Below are 20,539 nucleotides of genomic sequence, written 5' to 3' on the forward strand. Positions count from 1 at the left end.
ATGTAATACATAACCTTCTTAACTGTATATATTATGACATAAGTTGGAAAGTAAATCTATTAAGTTGTGAGTCTTGGACAGAAGGACCGTGAGTTGGACTCAGAATTGCAGAATGCAATTGGATTGCATTTGGGGTATTAAGCAATCCTTTCAGTGTCCCAAGATGTTCTCTTTTTATACATACACTTGCCATATTTCCCCATGTATAAGACCCTTTTTTGAAAAATTTGGGGTTTTAAAACTGGGAGCCTATGGTTGTAGATTTTTTTTACTTGCATTTCCTGCTTTTTTGCACTTGCTGTTTTTGTACTCAATGTTTCACATTTGTTCCCGGTATATTAGGTTATATTTTGCCATATTCTGCCCAGAAATGGCTCAGAAAAGATTTTTGTATGATGCTGAACTCAAATTCAAAGTGATTCATTTTACAAAAGTGAATGGAAATCATGCTGCTGAATGTGTTTGGTTCTTCTCCAACTGAGAAAACAATCCATGACTGGATAGGGAAAAGGAGAAACCCTACTGAAAACACCATAGCAGAAGAAGGCCATGAGAGGTAAGTCAGCAAAATGACCTGATTTAGAAAGGGAATTGAAGATATAGATTGAAGAGCAAAGGACAGTTGGAATTCCTGTGTCCCCAAAGATGGTTCAGCATGAGGCAAGGAGAATTGCTGATGAAAAAGAAGTTCCTGATTTTCAAGGACACAAATGGTGCTTCAGGTTCATGAAATAGAACCTGTGTTCATGCACCAGACTGCCCAAAAGATCTCTGAAAGCTATGAGCAGAAGGTCCTTGAATTTCATGATGAAGAAAACTTGAATTCAATAACTTTATGTAATGCATTTTTTCAAATTTTAGGCCTCAAAATGTGTGTCATATATGGGGAGATACGGTATACAGATACACAATTAAAAAAAATTCTCCTGGTTATATGTGACTACCATGATCTCTGAAAAATCAGAATTGGAGATAACTTGAAGTTTAATAATGGAGAACTCTTTGGAGAATATAATAGGCTTTAGCATATTATTGTAACCTTGGACAGATCACTTTACCATCCTGGGTTTCAGTTTCTTCATCCAAAAAATAAGGGAATTAGAGTCGATGGTCCCTTAAGTCCTTTACAATCCCAAATTTATGATCATATGCTTGATTTTTTTCCTTCTCTTTTCTTTTTACAAAAAGTGGCATAAAAGACACCACAATAATTTATTATTGGAAACACCAGGGGCACCAAGGGCAATAATAAAGGATAGCTGGAATGCTGAACTGGTACCCAGGGAAATTTAAAAAGAAGTTCTCTAGCACAATGGGTAAATCATTTGTAGAGAATTTATGAGAAGCTATGGACAATCCTCCACCCCTCTTCCAATTTTCCTTATTTCTGTCAAAGGCACAGTAATTTTTCTAGTCTCCCAGGTTTGTAACCTTGGTGTTATCCTCCACTCCTTAATCCTCCTCACCCTACAAATTTAGTCAGTTGCCAAATCTTGCTGTTTTTGCCTCCACAATTCTCTTGCAAAATTTTGTCTTTCCTAATTGTTGCTGTTCGGTTTTCATTGATGAGATAATACATTCCCTACTAGTCACAAAGAGATATTGGTAAATTTTATTTTGTAAATGACTGCTGTAGCTGCATTTTAAAATTATTGTGCATCCAGATGTTTTCTTTCCAATTTTGTTGTTTAGTCATTTTTAGTCATGTCTTCTTGAAAATACTAGAGTAGTTTTTTTTTTTAGGTTTTTTTGCAAGGCAAATGGGGTTAAGTGGCTTGCCCAAGGCCACACAGCTAGGTAATTATTAAGTGTCTGAGGCCGGATTTGAACCCAGGTACTCCTGACTCCAAGGCCAGTGCTTTATCCACTATAGAGTAGTTTTCTATTTTCTTCTCCAACTCATTTTGCAAATGATAAAACTAAGAATTGAGTAATTTGCCCAGAGTTATATAAGTAGTAAGTGTTTGGGACTTATTTGAACTCTTCCTGAGTGTACCTAATTAAAATAATACTTGCTGAACTAAAGTTTAGGTCTTCACCACTTGAGGAATAGGCAAGTCATTAAGATCAATTGATTGAAACTATTAAAAGGCATTGTATGGGAGTTACAAAAAAAGTAAGGTTTGTATAAAACTTGTGCCCTTTAGATGTTTATAGTCTAGATCAGGGATTTTTAATCTTTTTTTTTAACCCCCCCCCCCCTTCCCCTTTGTTTAGTGTCACATTTAAATTTTTTTTAATGTCTGATTATTTGGTGAAGATATTTTTTTTACATTTTTTTACAAACGAAGGAAAACCTAAATTTCAGTTAGATGTTACTGAAAATATAAATGTAATCTTTATCCCATCCAAGTTAGAACAGGGAATTAATTATAAGAGGCCTTGGAAGCCATCTCAAGAAACCCCTTTACAATTAAGGAACATGAGAACATGGTATACTCTGGAAGTTTGTTACTTTCCTACGCAAGCATGACTGTTGATAGTGAACATGCTATAAAAATGCCATTTTTTTAGAAAATGAAAAATGCTATCTGATGAAAATAGAAACTAAGAGAAAGCAATATAAACTGATGACCTGCCAGGTACAGAATTCCCTTATTCAATTCCAAAGGCAGCTATGCTTAAGGGGTTGGATCCCTTTCCCATGGTTAAAAAATATTAATCATATCTTGCTACTTATAGCTAGCTCATTCCCTGTAGTTTAGTCTAACATGTTGATACTGTTTACACTTGACTAGTTGTGGGGTTTCTTTAATTAAAAACATCACAAATAATCAGTTTCCTGACCAGAAAATTTGAATTACATTTATATGACTTTGATGAAATATTATTCAGTTTAAAACAATTTAAACTTTTCACCTTATGGTTCAATGAGCTGTAAGAATGCAGTTTTATCATTACTAAAAATAATACTTTCCTTTATCAAATTCAGCTGTTTCAAGCAAAACATTAAAATAGGTACAAGAAAAGTTCTAGGTTAAAAAATTTGATTAAAACCTTTGCATAAAACAAGAGGGATTAATGCAAAAAATAGACTTTCTGGGTTGAAGATTATGAAGGACCTAAACTGGGACATAAACTTATTTTCATTCCCTTTGCTTCTTTTGTGGGTACACAAAACTATGCTTAGACATTGTTTATCTGTTGACCTCCAATTGAGGAAGTTCTACTGCCCAAGTGACTTTGCATCTTTGTCTACCTTGCAGTTTGCAATTTGAATTTTGACATATTTTGAATTTTGACTGTTTTTGTGTTTCTGGTTGTGGCTATACAAGTTACTCAATAGTACAGTAATGCTTCAAGAATTAATCATTTTAATACTATGCTGATAAAACCATTAAAGGGATACTTTACAGAGCTAGAAAAAAATAAAATCTATTTGGAAGAACAAAAAATTTAGAATATCAAAGGAATTGATGCATAAAATGTAGGAATGAAAAGGGATGGGGGCGGCTAGGTGGCATAGTGGATAAAGCACCGGCCCTAGAGTCAGGAGTACCTGGGTTCAAATCCGGTCTCAGACACTTAATAATTACCTAGCTGTGTGGCCTTGGGCAAGCCACTTAACCCGGTTTGCCTTACAAAAAAAAACATAAAAAAAAAGGGATGAAAACTTTCACTTCAAACTACATTATATAGCAAAATCACTGGAACCATTTTGTGATGGTTAAAAAATAGAAAAGTAGATGAATGGTACAAACTAGAGAAGAAATAATCAGAAATACTCGCAATAACAGTGTTTGACAAATCATTAATAGGAGAGAATTCCCTATTTGATAAGAAGTGCTGTGAAAACTGGAAAGCAGTCTGATTTACCAACATGTTTTCCAATTGAGTGGAATATTCCTAATAAAACCATTTCAGCCACACACAATAAAATAAAAATGGGATGTGATCTGAATATTAAAGATTATACATTAAAAAAATTAGAGAAGCAGATTATATATCTTTCACAGCTATGGGTATGGAATGAATTTTTAACCAAACAAGGGATAGAGGTGATTACAAAAGACAAAATAATTTTGATTAATGAAATTTTAAAAAAGTTTGTACACGTAAAATTCTTGCATCTAGGATAAGAAAGGGGGTCAGTGACTGAGAAAAGGTGTTTGTACTAAACAGATTTGATAAGGCTTTGATATTTGAACTCTACAGATTAATATTTAAAGCCAAGAGCCATTCCTCAATAGAAAAATAAAAGGCCATGAACAAATAGTCCTCAAAAGAAAAATGGCTATATAAAAGATACTAAAATAACTTTTAAGTTTCACCTAACAGTGAACTGGCAAAGAATACAAAAGTTGAGATTAGTCAACACTTTACTAAGAGGGTGTGGAAAGATCGACATCTCAAGGTATCATTAGTTGGAGAGGTGAGTTGGTACAACCTTTACAAGGAAGCAATTTGCACCTTAAGGAAATAAATTCTTTACCCAAGAATTCAGCTGCTAGGAACATAGTCTTAGGAAGTCACTGACAAAAATAAAGGCTCACTGTATACCAAAATATTTACAGCAGTACTTTTTCAGGTAGCAAAGACTTGGAAACAAAGTAGATGTCCATGGGTTGGGGGAATGGCTAAGGTTTTGGTACCTGGCAGGCAGCTAGGTGGCGCAGTGGGTAGAGTGCTGGACTATTGAGTGAGGAAATCGGGGATTTAAATCCCGCTTCAGACAGAAGCCGGGTGAATTTCGAGTCCTCAGTTCTTGCTACCTCAGTTTCCTCATCTGTATAACAGGAATAATGATAGAACCTTCCCCTCCTACTTGTGGGACAATATTTGTAAAGCCCTTTGCAAATACTCTCGGTTGGTTATTGTGATTGGTGTTGTTCCAACGTGAATGGCATCAGCTACTAGGGTTCTCTAGGAAACCAGGAGCAGGAGGACTGCGGGGAAGCAGGAAAACGCAGCTAAGAATGAATGAAAAGGGAGGAAAAAAAGGACTATCCCGATGTAAGTGGCAGCTACCAGGAAAGGGAAAACTGAATGTTGGGAAATGATTAAAAAAAACACAACAAGCTTGGCTCCGAAGAAGACGCGTGAGAAGGCGTTAATTAGCCTCCTCCTTTGCACAACTTTGCAGAACCATAGGTGGGTTTATAGGGTCAGCTTTTTTTTTTTAAATATGTTTAGTTTTGCAGAACTTTTTCGTTTTCTAGTCTTTATTCCATTCTGGGAAGTTTTGGGGAAGAGATACAGCGAGAGATAAATCATAAGGCAATGAAATATAAGCAACAAAAAAAGTACATGTACGTCACTGTGGGAAGTGGGACGCGGCCCGGCCGCTTTCGCGAGCCCGCGTTCACTGGAAGAGCGCCTCACCACGGCACTCCGGCGGCCGCTGCGGCTTTAAGGCGGAGGAGGGCACGGTTTCGCGGCGCGCGCCGCTCGGGAGCCGCCGCTCCGGGGGGCCGAGGGCGGAGCCGGCCGAGGCCCCGCCCCCGCCCCTGGGCCGGGGAATAGGAAACGGCGGCGGTGGTCCGTGCAGTCAAAGAAGGAGCGCGCGTCACGCGGGCCGGCGGAGGGGGAGGGGCGGGCGCGGCCCCGCGGCGCCCGTTGGACGGCCCGCGTCACGTGGTGAGGAAGGAGGCGGAGGGCGCGGGCTGGGGGAGGGGGCAGAGGAGGGAAGCAGAGGAGGGAAAGAGGGAGGGAGGGAGGGAAGGGAAAGGGAGAAGGAAGGAAACAAGGAAGTGGGGGGAGGGAGGGCCCCGTTCCGGAGGCGCTGGGAAGGCGGCCGGCCGCCGAAGTAGAGCGGGGAGGAGGCGCCTGGCGGCTCCGGCGGCCGCGGAGGGTCCCGGCTTCTCTGGGAGGCTCCGCACGCGCCCCTCGCTGTGCCCGTCCGGATCAATGTGCTGTTGTTAACCCGTGAGGCGGCGGCGGCGGGGCCTGGGCTCGCGGCGGCGGAAGATGGTGTTGCTGAGAGTGTTAATTCTGCTCCTCTCCTGGGCGGCGGGGCTCGGAGGTGAGGCGCGGCGCGGCGGCCGGGGGCGGCGGGGCGCCGGGGGCGGCGGGGCGCGGGGGGCTCCGGGCCCGCGCTCCCGCGCGCTGCCCTCCCCCTCCCCATTGTCCGGCCCGGGCCCCTCCGCCCTCCCCTCCTCCCGCGGCGGCGGCGGCGGCGGCGGCGGCGGCGCGGGCAGCGCGGGCAGCGCGGAGGCGGCGGGGGAGGCGTCCTGGCCCCCCGCGGGCCCGCTCGGGCGTGTCGGGTGGAGGCGGGGCGGGAGCCCGCGCGGCTGGCTCTCCCGCGGGGGGGGGGGCTCTGCCAGGGCGGGCGGGACCCCCGGGGCCGCCGGCCTCGCCGCCGCGGCGCTGCCCGTGGCGCTGCCCCGGCTGGCGGCTGGCGGAGCCCGCCCGGCCGCGGGGACTAGTGGGAAGTTGAGCGGCGGCCGGGGCCGCGCGGGGCGCCCCTCCCTGCCCGCGCCGGGCCCGCAGGCGCGCCCCTCGGACCCGCGGGGTGCGCGCCCCGGGCGGCCCCACGGGGAGGCCGCGGCCGGCACAACTTGGGGAACTTCTCCCTAGTTGCGGATCGCGGACCACGGCGCCCGGAACTCCCGGGTGCAGTGGGAGGAGGGCTCGGGACTGTGTCCGACAAGTTGTGCGCGTGGAGACGCCGGACCGTGCCCGCCGACGGGGCTGGGGGGACCGGCCGGCTCGGCTTCTCCTCTGAATTCTGTGCCGAGTGTTTACAAACTGCAGGTCCCGAGGCGTTCTGGCCCGGAGTGCTTTGCTGTAATGGGATCCGCGGTGATACAGCCCAGGGTCTGGCTCGGCGCTTACGCGTCTAGGCGTTGGAGACTTCACGTATTGTTACATAAATAACAGTGGTCAAATGTAGCCAAGAATGGAAGGGATCTGATTTAGACCTGGACTGGAAAGCTATTTGTAGAGGCTACAACTTTTAAAATTCTGTGCCTTAATAATCAGAACTAGAATTTTAGGGGAAATAGTGAATTGTTTTGAACTATGGAGGATAAGAAGAGTTGTGAAATTTAACTTGTTAGAATTAAAAGTTTTTCACGAAATAGGAAATTTCTAAGGACCCTTCCTGCTCTAAAATTGTAACTTCACTGTTGAAGACAAGTCACAACTTTTTTTTTGTTAATTTTCACAATTTGTATTTTTGGGAGGTTGTTGCAGGAATTTATTTAATTCATCATGTAGGATACTGTCCAGTTCCTGAGAATTGAGGGCTGGGTACTAGCACTAGGAGCAAAAGTTGCATTAAAAAAAGAAATCGTACAAATCATGTGTGAGAACATAGAATTTGATACACGTATATTGGATGGGAAAAAGACAGTGAAATTAAGGACAAGATCCTGACTTTCAAGACTTTGAAGAATTATCATTCAATTTTAGTCCTAGTGACCTCACTTGTTATCTTTTTTTTTTTTTTTTTTAAGGTTTTTGCAAGCCAGTAGGGTTAAGTGGCTTGCCCAAGGCCACACAGCTAGGTAATTATTAAGTGTCTGAGGCAGGATTTGAACTCAGGTACTCCGGACTCCAGGGCCCGTGCTCTATCCACTGAGCCACCTAGCTGCCCCTCATTCTTCATCTGTTAATTTGGGTATTTGTTTACTCTGAGGTTTTTCTTTTTAAACTGACGCTTTTGCCCAAATCAGCAATATTGGTACTTTTTACTTTTAAATTGGCCTCAAGTTAATAGTTCTTGGGTAAATTAAACTTTTTACAAATATATTTAGAAGGATACTTTTTAGGTTTCTGGGTGGTACTACCTGCAGTCAGGAATGGTTGAATTAAAAATCTGAATCCTCTACTTAATTGTGTGATCCTGGACAAGTAACTTTAACCAATGTTTGCCTTAGTTTCCTCAATTGTAATATGGAAGCAGGATAGCCCTTACTCCCCCCCCCCCCAGTTTTTAATGAGAATCAAATGGGAATAATATTTGAAAAGCTGAGGTGATAAATACTAGACATTATTATTATTAGAATACTCTTCTGTGATATTTTAAAATAATGATATTTTTTCAATTTCTTACGCTAGCTAATAAAAGTCTAAAAGTGTGTAATCTTTTATAATCTTTAGCACATTAACATCTTATTTTAATACTTTTAAAAAGTAAGAATTTGTAAGTAGTGTGGTTAGTGGAAAAAGTGCTTTACTGGGAATGAGCAGAGATTTGGCAAGTAACTTAGACACTTCTGGTTGTGTGACTTGTGCAGGGTCACAACTTTAATCACTGAGCCAAGGTTTCCTAATCTTTTCAGGGGAGAAAGAGAATCATAACTTGAAAGTGCTTTGAAAATGGAAATTACTTCACTTCAAAGATCTCTGATTTCATTCTTTTAAAAATTAGTAGGATACAGGGGCAGCTAGGTGGCGCAGTGGATAAAGCACGGGCCCTGGAGTCAGGAGTACCTGGGTTCAAATCCAGTCTCAGACACTTAATAATTACCTAGCTGTGTGGCCATGGGCAAGCCACTTAACCCTATTTGTCTTGCAAAAAAAACTAAAAAAAAAATAATAGCAAAACTTGAACATTGAGGGGTAATGAGAGAATTTTTCAAAAAGTGTTTTAAAATTATTCTTGAAAAATTATGACCTTAAATATCAACAAATGTAAATATTTCAATACAAAAGGATTGAAAAAAGTTTTTAAAAGTATATGTTGGGGGTGGCTAGGTGGCACAGTGGATAGAGCACTGGCCGTGGAGTAGGGAGTACCTGAGTTCAAGTCCAATCTCAGACACTTAATAATTACCTAGCTGTTTGGTCTTAGGAAAGCCACTTCATTGCCTAGCAAAAGCTAAAAAAAAGCATATGTTAAATTAACATCTGTTTCTACTTCTGAATTTTTACTGTCTTTTATGTATTTTAAAAAGTCTCTTGTGTCTATATCTCTGCCTCCCAACTCACCCACTGTTCTTTTAACAAATATCATTGACAAAGCACATATAGTGCGGCCAAACAAATCAACACATTGTCACTGAAAATGTATGCTTCATTCTGCACCTCTCCTTCACCTCTCTGCCAAGAATTGAAGTCTGATTGTCAGTTTTAGAAAGATCTCGGTGATAACTGAATTGATCAGCATACTGAAGTCTTCAAAGTTTTCTTTACAATACTGTGCTTATTGTGAACATTTGGTTCTCTTATACTTGATTCTCCTGCTCATTTTGTTGGTCCATTTGTATCTGATTCTTCTTGATTATAGAGCACCAGTATTGTCCATGGAGTTTTCTTGGCAAAGACATTGAAGTGGTTTGCCATTTCTTTCTCCAGTAAAGAGAAGTGACTTTCCCAGTCATAGAGTTGGTGTTTGAGACCTGAGTTCAAAAAAGGTCTTCCTGACACCAATTCTCTGTTCACTGAGTCATTTAGCTGCTTCCTCTGCTCACTTTACTCTGCATCAAGTTCTGGGAATCTTAGCAGTTTTCTTTGATCTGTCAATTTCTTAAGAGTATCATAATATATTATTATTTTCATTGTATCAAAATTTGCTAGCCATTCCCAAAATTATGGGCTGCCTCTTTGTTTGTTTTTTGCTTCAATAAAAAGTGCTGCTCTATAAATGTTTTCAAGTTTAATAAGTTCTTTACCTTTGTTTTTGACTTGTTTGGGGGTATATATATCTAATATGTCAAAAGATGTATATAGTGTAGTTGGTTTAGAATTCATTTCCAAATTGCTTTTTGGGATAGTTGGACAAATTCACAACTTTACCAACAGTGAATTCATTAGTGTCCCTGTTGTGTGCACAGCTGCTCAAATAATTTTCCTTTTCCTTTTTTTTGGTCTTCTTTCCCAGTCTGATGGCTATGAGGTATGAGTTGTTTTAATTTGCATTGTGATTGTATTTTTTTTTAATGATTGTTGATAGCTTGCATTTTTTTCATTTCAGATTTGCTTGTTTGTATCCTTTGACCACTTATTTATTGGGAAATTACACTTGTTTTTATATTTTTATCAGTTCATTTCAGTTTTTGGATATCAGATCTTCATCCCAGAAACTTATTGCAAACACTCCTCCCCATTACGGTTTTTTCTCACTGAATTGATTTTGCTTGGACAAAAGCTTTTCAATTTTATGTAATCAAAATTATCTCTATTATTTTCTATGATCAGTTTTATACTTTGTTTAATTATCAGTTCTTATGAGGGAGAGGAGTTTTTGAAGTATGATATGGATGGATGTATTATCTTGCAATCAATCTGCTATTGTTTGTTCTCACTTCTACAGGCTTGGAGACTGTTTTAGTTTATTTCTAGCTCTGGACCGGCCAGAGCTTCTTAGCTGCTGTAAACCAAGGATCATCTTTATTATGTGTGTAGGCTTATTCCACTAAATAATAATAATTTTTTTTAAGTTTTTGCAAGGCAAATGGGGTTAAGTGGCTTGCCAAAGGCCACACGGCTAGGTAATTATTAACTGTCTGAGATGGGATTTGAACCCAGGTACTCCTGACTCCAGGGCCAGTGCTTTATCCACTGCGCCACCTAGCCGCCCCACTAAATAATAATTAAAAATTCTTTTGCCCTCCACTCCAGACCCTGAAGTTCTTTGGAAGATGGTATAATATCATAAAGCTTAATCTTTTTCTTCCAAGGGAATGGGATTAAGTGACTTATCCAAGGCCACACAGCTAGGCAATTATTAAGTGTCTGAGGCTGGATTTAAACTCAGGTCCTTCCGACCCCAAGGCCATGCTCTATCTACTTCACCGCCTAGCTGCCCCAAAGCTTAATCTTTTTGAAATTTAGATAGCCTTTGTGACTGTCCTGAAACTGATTTATTTCATGGGACTCCTTTGACTGAACATAATCTGTATTTTCAGGAATTCCCTGCACCATCTACCACTTGATCTTTTGCTTTTCCTTTGTCTGGTAATATAAAAATTACTTGAATTTATTTTGACTAGCAATATATACAAGAAGGGTTTTGGGAATATTTTTATGTAGCCATTTTATATATAGACAGTTTTGTCATAAGAGTCTTTATGGCAATTCAGCATCTTAATAAATGTCTACCATTTATTAGATACAAACGCAAAAAATAAAGTAGACTCTGCCCCAAGGAATAGATTCTTCTAGGTTTCTGTAACGTGTGTGTGTGTGTGTGTGTGTGTGTATTGCAAAATTAGTCTACTGGGAGAGCACTAGGAATTGAGGATCTTGAATGGTAGATCAGAAAGTAGCAGTTGAACTGAATTTTAAAGAAAGCTATGGATTCTGCAAGGCAAAGAAGAGGAAAGCATGCCAAGGTAGGAAGAGGGTAGATAGAAAACTGAGATTGGTGGCCAGTTATTAGACCCAATTGGTTAGAGCAAAGAATACATAAAGGAGAATGGTATGGAAAGTTAGTTTGAAACCAGATTTTTTTTTTGGAAGGCTTTCAATACTAAGTTTGTGGTGTTTGTTTTTTATCCTAGAGAATAAGAAGTCACTAAGGATTTTTGAGTTAGGGAATTTATATGGCCAACCCTCTTATGGAAATACTAATTTGGCTTTACTATTCGGGATATTGGAATATTCAGAATATTTAATATAAAGTTTTAATATAAAAAGTTGTTAATATTTGGAATATTAATTTGAAAGAATCTCATCTGCTTGGATTTGTGAAACATCTGAGTTGTTTTAGTTGCTATGGTTAATTGATATGGTTATGTTTTGGTCTGTTGATTTCATATATGAAATCATTGTTTAAAAGTTGTCTACCTCTGTGTTTAGAAATGCAGCTCTGGTTTTACTTGGGTGTTTACGTCATTTTAAAGGCTAGGTTGGGGGGGGGTGGCTAGGTGCCATAGTGGATAAAGCACTGGCCCTGGAGTCAGGAGTAGCTGAGTTCAAATCTGGGCTCAGACATTTAATAATTACCTAGCCATGTGGCCTTGGGTAAGCCACTTAGCCCTATTGCCTTGAAAAATCTTAAAAAAAAAAAAGACTAGGTTGTATTTAATTTTTGTTCTTTAGACTTTGCTGTAGCTCTAGGCCTTAAGCAAGTTCTAATTTTTTAGACCAGTTCCACATTTAATTCAGTTTGCTAGAGGAATGGGAGGGGTTAGACTTCTGGCTTCCTTTCAGCAAGAGGCTGAGACAACCTCATTATCAAAACTCAATTGTAGGGGCAGCTAGGTGGTGTAGTGGATAAAGCACCTACCTGCCTTGGAGTCAGGAGTACCTTGGTTCAAATCCCGTCTCAGACACTTAATAATTACCTAGTTGTGTGGCCTTGGGCAAGCCGCTTAACCCCCATTTGCCTTGCAAAAACCTTAAAAAAAACTCAGTTGTGAAGGGTGTTCACTTATTTCAGTCTATATCTACCTGAAAGGGACAGCAAGTCAGCAAGACCTAAGTTCAGGTCTCCCCTCTGATAGTACTATATTGATTAGACAACTTTTTTAAGATTATAAGGTGTAGAGGAGGTGCTGATCAGCATTCGTAGACACTTTCTTCCATTGAGAATAATCAATACTAGTGACACAACAGTTCATTCCCCTTGCATATTTCCTGAGATATTGAGCCTCTTTTTTATGTTTTCATGGGGGGAGGACCTGGGGGGGGGGAAGTAGTAGGAAGGAGGGGCAATAATAAGTCAGGTAGCTAGGTGGCATAAAGGGTGGAGCATAGGACCTGTAGTGAAGAAAGACCCTGGTTTAACTTCTGCCTTAAAAGGATTACTAGTAGTGTGACCCTGGGCAAGTCATTCAAACTATTTGTATCAGTTTCCTCACCTGTGAAATGGAGATAAGGATAGCACTTGCTTCCTAGAGTTTTTGTGAGGATTGTTGAGCTTTTAGCTGAGTGCCTGGCACATAGTAAATATTATCTGTTATTATTACTATCATTTAGATAGCATTCTGAATAGCCAGTGGCCATTGTTATATTTTGCTTAAGAACTTTTAAGGTAGCAAGTTCTAAATTTCTGCATTTTCTGCATTTGTTTTATAATTTAAGTGAACGTTCTTGGTTGAAATGATCTAAGAATCTTTAGTTAAATTCAGATTCCATTCAAGTTAAATGTCATCCATATGTATTTCCTTCTAACTTCAATGATATCAAATTCTAAAAACTTTCTGCTTTGAATTTATTTTTGGCTCCCCCCACTGCTATCAAATACCTTCTGGTTATTTCCTAGCTTTTAAGAGATGTGTAATTTTACAAATAATATTTCCATATTAGGTTCTTATCTTAGCCAATCAGATGTAAAAAAATAACTACTGTTATTTGACAGTATAGTTGGCTGTTTAAAGTTTGGGAAGGATTGGGGTTGATAATGTTATAAATACAATTAAACTAGCTTCTCTAGATAGATGTTCTTAATGTCTTCTAAAGCAATAGCAGGGAATCTTTTCTTTTCCTTTTTACTATTGTGCTGTTGATTTATTTTTAAGAAATCATGAGGGCCATTTAGTGTTCTGTGTTGTTTTTTTCTAAAGAAAGAAAAATAAGAATCATTTAATTCATTTGTCATTATAATAATGAAATTGTAGCATCATAGCATTGGAGTGCAGAAAGGGATCTGAACCAACTTTCTTTATAAATCTCGGGAGTCTTGTATGTCTGGCATTGGTACACTAGTGTAATCTTGTCCCCATGTCTTCTTCCTTGTGACTTTTGAGGAGGAGAGAAAGGTGACTTGCAGCCCAGTTAGCTGAAAGGCTGAGAATATTCTCAGCACATTATTCTCTCTAGTAGGGATTATAAAATTTGGAAATAATTAAAAGTAGTTTCTTTTTCAAGAAGTAGTTGTATATCTTTATGGTTGTAAAGTAGATAATGATAAAACTCTACTCTTCAGGTTATTCTTGGAATTTTCTTTATATAATTATTAATCAGTTATATTTAATTTATCCTTTTTCTGTCCTGGGGCCCTCTTCTTTTCTCTTCTCTTCTCTTCTCTTCTCTTCTCTTCTCTTCTCTTCTCTTCTCTTCTCTTCTCTTCTCCTTCTATAATATTTTGGTGATCTCTTTGGGTCCTGTGGATTCAACTATCATCTAATTATCCTCTCTCTCTATATTGCTAATCCTTAGATCTATTCTACCATCCCTAAAAAATTCTTCTGTTATTTGAACTCGTATCCACATAAAATAAAGCTTATTAGATGTCTACAACTGGAAGACTTTTGGTTGGTTGGTTGTTTATTTATTTATTTATTTATTTATTTATTTATTTATTTTTAGGTTTTTGCAAGGCAAATGAGGTTAAGTGGCTTGCCCAAGGCCACACAGCTAGGTAATTATTAAGTGTCTAAGGCCTGATTTGAACCCAGATACTCCTGACTCCAAGCCTGTTGCTTTATCCACTGAGCCACCTAGCTGCCCTGACTTTTGGTTGTTTTAAACTCAAAAATGTCCAAAATTGAAGTCACTATCTTTTCCCTAAAATCTTTCTTTTTTTATTAAAGATTTTATTTATTTAGAATTTTACAATTTTCCTCCCAATCATCTTACTTCGTCCCCCCTCCCCCACAGAAGACAATTTGTCAGTCTTTACATTCTTTCCGTGTTGTACATTGATCCAAATTAAGGGTGATGAGAGAGAAATCTTATACTTAAGGAAGAAACAATAAAGTAAGAGATAACAAGATCAGACAATATCATTTCCCCCCACAAATTAAAGGGAATGGTCCTTGGTCTTTGTTCAAACTCCACAGCTCTTTCTCTGGATGCAGATAGTATTCTCGATTCCAAACAGCCCCAAATTGTCCCTGATTGTTGCCCTGATGGAATGAACGAGTCCATCAAGGTTGATCACGGCCCCCATGTTGCTGTTAGGGTGTACAGTGTTTTTCTGGTTCTGCTCATCTCACTCAGCATCAGTTCATGCAAATCTCTCCAGGCTTCCCTGAATTCCCATCCCTCCTGATTTATTTTTTTTTTCAGTTTATTTTTTATTAAAGATATTATGTGAGTTTTACAGTTTCCCCATCTTACTTCCCCCCCACCCCAGGAAAGCAATCTGTCAGTCTTTGCTTTGTTTCCATGTTGTACATTGATCCAAATTGAGTGTGATGAGAGAGAAATCATATCCTTAAGGAAGAGACAAAAAGTCTAAGAGATACAAGATCAGACAATAAGATATCTTTTTTTTTCTAAACTAAAGGGCATAGTCCTTGCACTTTGTTCAAACTCCACAGTTCTTTATCTGGATACAGATGGCACTCTCCTTTGCAGACAGCCTAAAATTGTTCCCGATTGTTGCACTGATGGAATGAGCGAGTCCTTCAAGGTTGATCATCACTCCCATGTTGCTGTTAAGGGTGTACAGTGTTTTTCTGGTTCTGCTCATCGCACTCAGCATCAGTTCATGCAAATCCCTCCAGGCTTCCTGAATTCCTGTCCCTCCTGGTTTCTAATAGAACAATAGTGTTCCATGACATACATATACCACAGTTTGCTAAGCCATTCCCCAATTGAAGGACATTTACTTGATTTCCAATTCTTTGCCATTACAAACAGGGTTGCTATAAATATTTTTGTACAAGTAATGTTTTTACCCTTTTTCCTCATCTCTTCAGGGTATAGACCCAGTAGCGGTATTGCTGGGTCAAAGGGTATGCACATTTTTGTTGCCCTTTGGGCGTAGTTCCAAATTGCTCTCCAGAAGGGTTGGATGAGTTCACAGCTCCACCAACAGTGTAATAGTGTCCTAGATTTCCCACCAAACAATGATCATTATCCTTTCTCATCATATTGGCCAGTCTGAGAGGTGTGAGATGGTACCTCAGAAAAGCTTTAATTTGCATTTCTCTAATAATTAACGATTGAGATCAATTTTTCATATGGCTATGGATTGCTTTGATCTCCTCATCTGTAAATTGCCTTTGCATATCCTTTGACCATTTGTCAATTGGGGAATGGCTTTTTGTTTTAAAAATATGACTCCTTTCTCTGTATATTTTAGAAATGAGTCCTTTGTCAGAATCGTTAGATGTAAAGATTGTTTCCCAATTTACTACATTTCTTTTGATCTTGGTTACAGTGGGTTTATCTGTGCCAAAGCTTTTTAATTTAATCGAAATCATCTAATTGATTTTTAGTGATGTTCTCCGACTCTTCCTTAGTCATAAACTACTCCTCTTGATCTTCGAATTTGCTTATAGTATTGTTTTTTATGTCTAAATTCTGTAGCCATTTGGATCTTATCTTGGTAAAGTGTGTTAGGTGTTGGTCTAATCTAAGTTTTTTCCCTACTAACTTCCAATTTTCCCAGCAATTTTTATCAAAGAGAGAGTTTTTATCCCAATAGCTGGACTTTTTTTTTGTTTATCAAACAGCAGATTACTATAAGTCCCCTGCTTTTGCACCTAGCCTGTTCCACTGGTCCACCACTCTATTTCTTAAACAATACCAGTCTTTTTCTTTTTAGGTTTTTGCAAGGCAAATGGGGTTAAGTGGCTTGCCCAAGGCCACACAGCTAGGTCATTATTAAGTGTTTGAGGCCTGATTTGAACCCAGATACTCCTGACTACAAGGCTGGTGCTTTATCCACTACACCACCTAGCCTCCACTATGCCACCTAGCTGCCCCTACCAAGCAGTTTTGATGACTGATGTTTTGTAATATAATTTTAGATCAGGTAGGGCTAAGCCACCTTCTTTTGCACTTCTTTTCATTAAGTTCCTGGAAATTCTTGACTTTTTATTTCTCCATATGAATTTATTTACAACTTTTTCTAACTCATTAAAGTAATTTTTTGGAATTTCGATTGGTAGGGCACTATACAGGTAGTTTAGTTTTGGTAGAATTGTCATTTTTATTATATTATCTCTACCTATCCATGAGCAGTTGATATTTGCCCAGTTATTTAAATCTGATTTAATTTGATCTGATTTAATTTGTGTGAGAAGTGTTTTATAATTGTTTTCAAAAAGTTTCTGATTCTGTCTTGGCAGGTAAGACTCCCTATTGTCTGAGGTTACTTTGAATGGGATTTTTCTTTCTAGCTCTTCCTGCTGTATCTTGCTAGAAATATATAGAAAAGTTGAGGATTTATGAGGGTTCATTTTATAACCTTCAACTTTGCTAAAATTGCTCATTGTTTCCAGTAGTTTTTTGGATGATTTCTTGGGATTCTCTAGGTAGACCGTCATGTCATCTGCAAAGAGTGAGAGTTTTGTCTCTTCCTTCCCAATTCTAATTACTTCAATTTCTTTTTCTTCTGTAATTGCTGAAGCTAACATTTCTAATACAATATTGAATAGTAGTGGTGATAATGGGCACCCTTGTTTCACCCCTGATCTTATTGGGAATGCCTCTAGCCTCTCCCCATTGAATAGAATACTTGTTGGTGGTTTCAGATAGATGTTGTGTTTTGTTAAAGCTTTTTCAGCATCTATTGATATGATCATATAATTTCTGATAGGTTTGTTGTTGATATAATTGTGTATACTAACAGTTTTCCTTATATTGAACCAACCCTGCATTCCTGGGATAAATCCTACTTGATCATAATGTATTATCCTAGTGATAACTTGTTGTAATCATTTTGCTAAGATTTTATTTAAGACTTTTGCATCTATATTCATCAGGGAGATAGGTCTATAATTTTCTCTGTTTTGACTCTTCCTGGTTTGGGTAACAGCACCATATTAGTTTCATAGAAAGAGTTAGGCAGAGTTCCATCTTTCCCTATTATTCCAAAGAGTTTAATATAGAATTGGAACCAATTGTTCCTTAAATGTTTGGTAGAATTCACTTGTGAATCCATCAGGGCTTGGAGATTTTTTCTTAGGGAGTTCGATGATGGCTTCTTGAATTTCTTTTTCTGAGATAGGGTGGTTTATGTTTAATCTCCTCTTCATTTAACTTTCATTTATCTTTCCAAAACAAATAAATAAATAAATAAAACCAAAAGTTGGTATTATGAAAAACCTCTGGTCAATTTGATTGAAAAAAAGAAAGAAAACCAAATTGCTAGTATCATAAATGAAAAAAGTGAACTCACCACCAATGAGGAGGAAATTAAATTAATAATTCAGAATAATTCAAAATTATTTTGCTCAATTCTATGCCAATAAATTTGATAATCTAAGTGAAATGCATAAATATTTACAAAAATATAAATTGCCCAGGTTAAATCCCCATTCAGTTTCCTTCATAAGTCTACCATATCTCTACCATATCTAGTTTTTCTAACAATCTATTTACCTCCTTAACTTCTTTCTTGTTTCTTTTATGATTCGATTTATCAAGTTCTGAGAGTGGGAGGTTGAGGTCTCCCACTAGTATAGTTTTGCTATCTATATCTTCCTGTAACTCCTTCAACTTCTCCTCTAAGAATTTGGATGCTATTCCATTGGGTGCATATATATTCAGTATTGAAATAACTATTGTCTATGGTGTCTTTTAGGAGGATAAAGTTTCTTTCCTTATCTCTTTTAACACTGTCTATTTTTGCTGCTGCTCTGTCTGAGATAAGGATTGCTACCCCTGCTGTTTTTACTTCAGCTGAAGCAAAATATATTTTGCTCCAACCTTTTATCTTTATATGTATCTCTCTGCTTCAAATGAGTTTCTTTTAAGCAGCATATTGTAGGATTCTGGTTTTTAATCTACTCTGCTATTTGCTTACTTTTTAAGGGAGAGTTCATCCTATTCACATTCAAAGTCATGATTACTAATTCTTTTTTGCCCTTTATGCTATCTTCCTTCTGTTTGTATTTTCCCTCTCCACCCCTTTCCCCAGTATTTTGTTTCTGAATACCACCCCCTTCAGTGTGTTTGCCCTCCTATATCACCCCCTCCCCTTTCTTTCCCCTTTCCCTTTTCTCTTCCCTTTTGTTCCCCCTTTTCCCCACCCCCTCCCTTTCTCCATCCCCCCACCTCTCCTTTTCCCCCTTTTAATACTTGAAAGGTTAGATGTTTTTTAAGTTAGTTAAGTATGTGTAAGTTGACTTTAAGCCAGGTCTGATGAGAAGAAGATTCAGGTGTTTCTCATCTGCTCCCTTCTTCCCCTCAATTACCATAGGTATTTTGTACCTCTTAGTGTAATGAGATTTACCCCATTCAGTCCCCTCTGTCCTCCCATCTCCTTCCTGTCCCCCTTTTTAAAGGAGGTAGTGTTTTTTAGATCATTCTATCTGAGTCATAGAAAAATCTGAGTATCCGTCAGTTCTAGCTAAGTACATTCTATCTAATAGAGTTAAAATTCTTGAGAGTTGTTAGAGTCTTTCTCCCAAGTAGGGTTAAAGCCAGTTACATCCCATTGGATAGCAGTTTCATGGATGGGTCATGAATGTCCATCATTTCTGGCTAGGTATATTCTCTCTTTTAGAGTTAAAATTCTCAAGATTTATGAGAATCTTTTCCCCCATGGTGGGATATAGCCTGTTTCAACTTATTGGATAGCATTTTTTTCTTTTACCCCCCCCTCTTTTTTTTAACCTTTTCATGTGTCTCTTGAACCTCCTGTTTGATGTCCAAATTTTCTATTTAGCTCTGGTCTTTTCATCAGGAATTTTTGGAATTCTTCCATTTTGTTAAATGTCCATCTTTTTCCCTGCAAGAGAAGGCTCAGCTTTGTGGGATGGTGGATTCTTGGCTGCATTCCAAGCTCCCTTGCTCTTCAAAATATCTGGTTCTAGGCCCTTCGATCCCTTAATGTTGATGCAGCCAGGTCCTGCGTGATCCTTACTGTGGCTCCTTGATATTTAAATTGTTTCTTTCTGGCTGCTTGCAGGATTTTTTCTTTTATCTGATAGTTCTGGAATTTGGCCACAACATTCCTTGGTGTTTTCATTTTAGGATCTTTTTCCAGAGGGGATCGATGTATTCTTCAATAACTACTTTGCCCTCTGGTTCCATGTTAACAGGGCAGTTTTCCATCACTAGATCCTGTAATATTAGGTCTAGGCTTTTTTTTTTCTCTTCAATGTTTTCAGGAAATCCAATAATTCTTAGGTTGTCCCTCCTCGACCTATTCTTGAGGTCAGTGGTCTTGTTGATGAGGTATTTAACATTTTCTTGTATTTTTCTTCTATTTTTTGATTTTGTTTAACTGGCTCTTGCTGTCTCATGGAGTCATTAGTTTCTGTAGAGTCCATTCTTTTTTTGGGGGAGGAGTTTTCTTCATTTACCTTTTGCAACTCCTTTTCCAATTGGTCAGTTCTACTTTTGAAAGAGCTTTCCATTTGAACAATTGCAGTTTTGAGAGAATTTTTTTCTTATGCATTTGCCCAATTGAGGATCTGAGAGGTTTATCCTCATTTTGTATTTATCCAATTGATGATCTGAGAGATTTAGTCTCATTTTGTATTTGTCCAATTGTATTTTCTAAGGATTTGTTTTCTTGTTGCAAAGTATTAATTGTCTCTCCCAAATTTTCCAGTTGGTTTTTAAACTCCTCCCTTATTTCTTCAAGGAAGTCTTTCTGTGCTGAAGATCAGATTGTATTTTCCTCAGAAGTTCTAGGTCTCTCTTGAGTTAGGGTCTTTAACTTCCAAGAATTTTTCTTTCTGCTCACCCTTCTTCATTTTGCTAAGACCTTGAGTTGGGGGGGGGGGGCTGGTTCACAGAGGCTTGGGAATTGCTAGAGGCTTTACTCACTGTGTGCAGTTTCTCTGGTTGGCCAGTAGGAGGT

The 20,539-nt window shown here is 38.9% G+C and overlaps 1 protein-coding gene across 1 annotated transcript in view; it reads left to right on the plus strand.

Moving 5' to 3' along the window:
* The first annotated feature begins 5,727 nt into the window (after window positions 1–5,727).
* ADAM10 (ADAM metallopeptidase domain 10) overlaps window positions 5,728–20,539 on the plus strand; it is a 167,837-nt gene continuing 153,025 nt past the window's right edge. The window contains exon 1 of the mRNA XM_074234574.1: window positions 5,728–5,962. Coding sequence (XP_074090675.1) covers window positions 5,908–5,962 — 55 coding nt within the window. The 5' untranslated portion in view covers window positions 5,728–5,907. The remainder of the gene's footprint in view (window positions 5,963–20,539) is intronic.

The sequence above is a fragment of the Macrotis lagotis genome, chromosome 4 (genome assembly GCF_037893015.1).
Source record: "Macrotis lagotis isolate mMagLag1 chromosome 4, bilby.v1.9.chrom.fasta, whole genome shotgun sequence".
Taxonomy (NCBI): domain Eukaryota; kingdom Metazoa; phylum Chordata; class Mammalia; order Peramelemorphia; family Peramelidae; genus Macrotis; species Macrotis lagotis.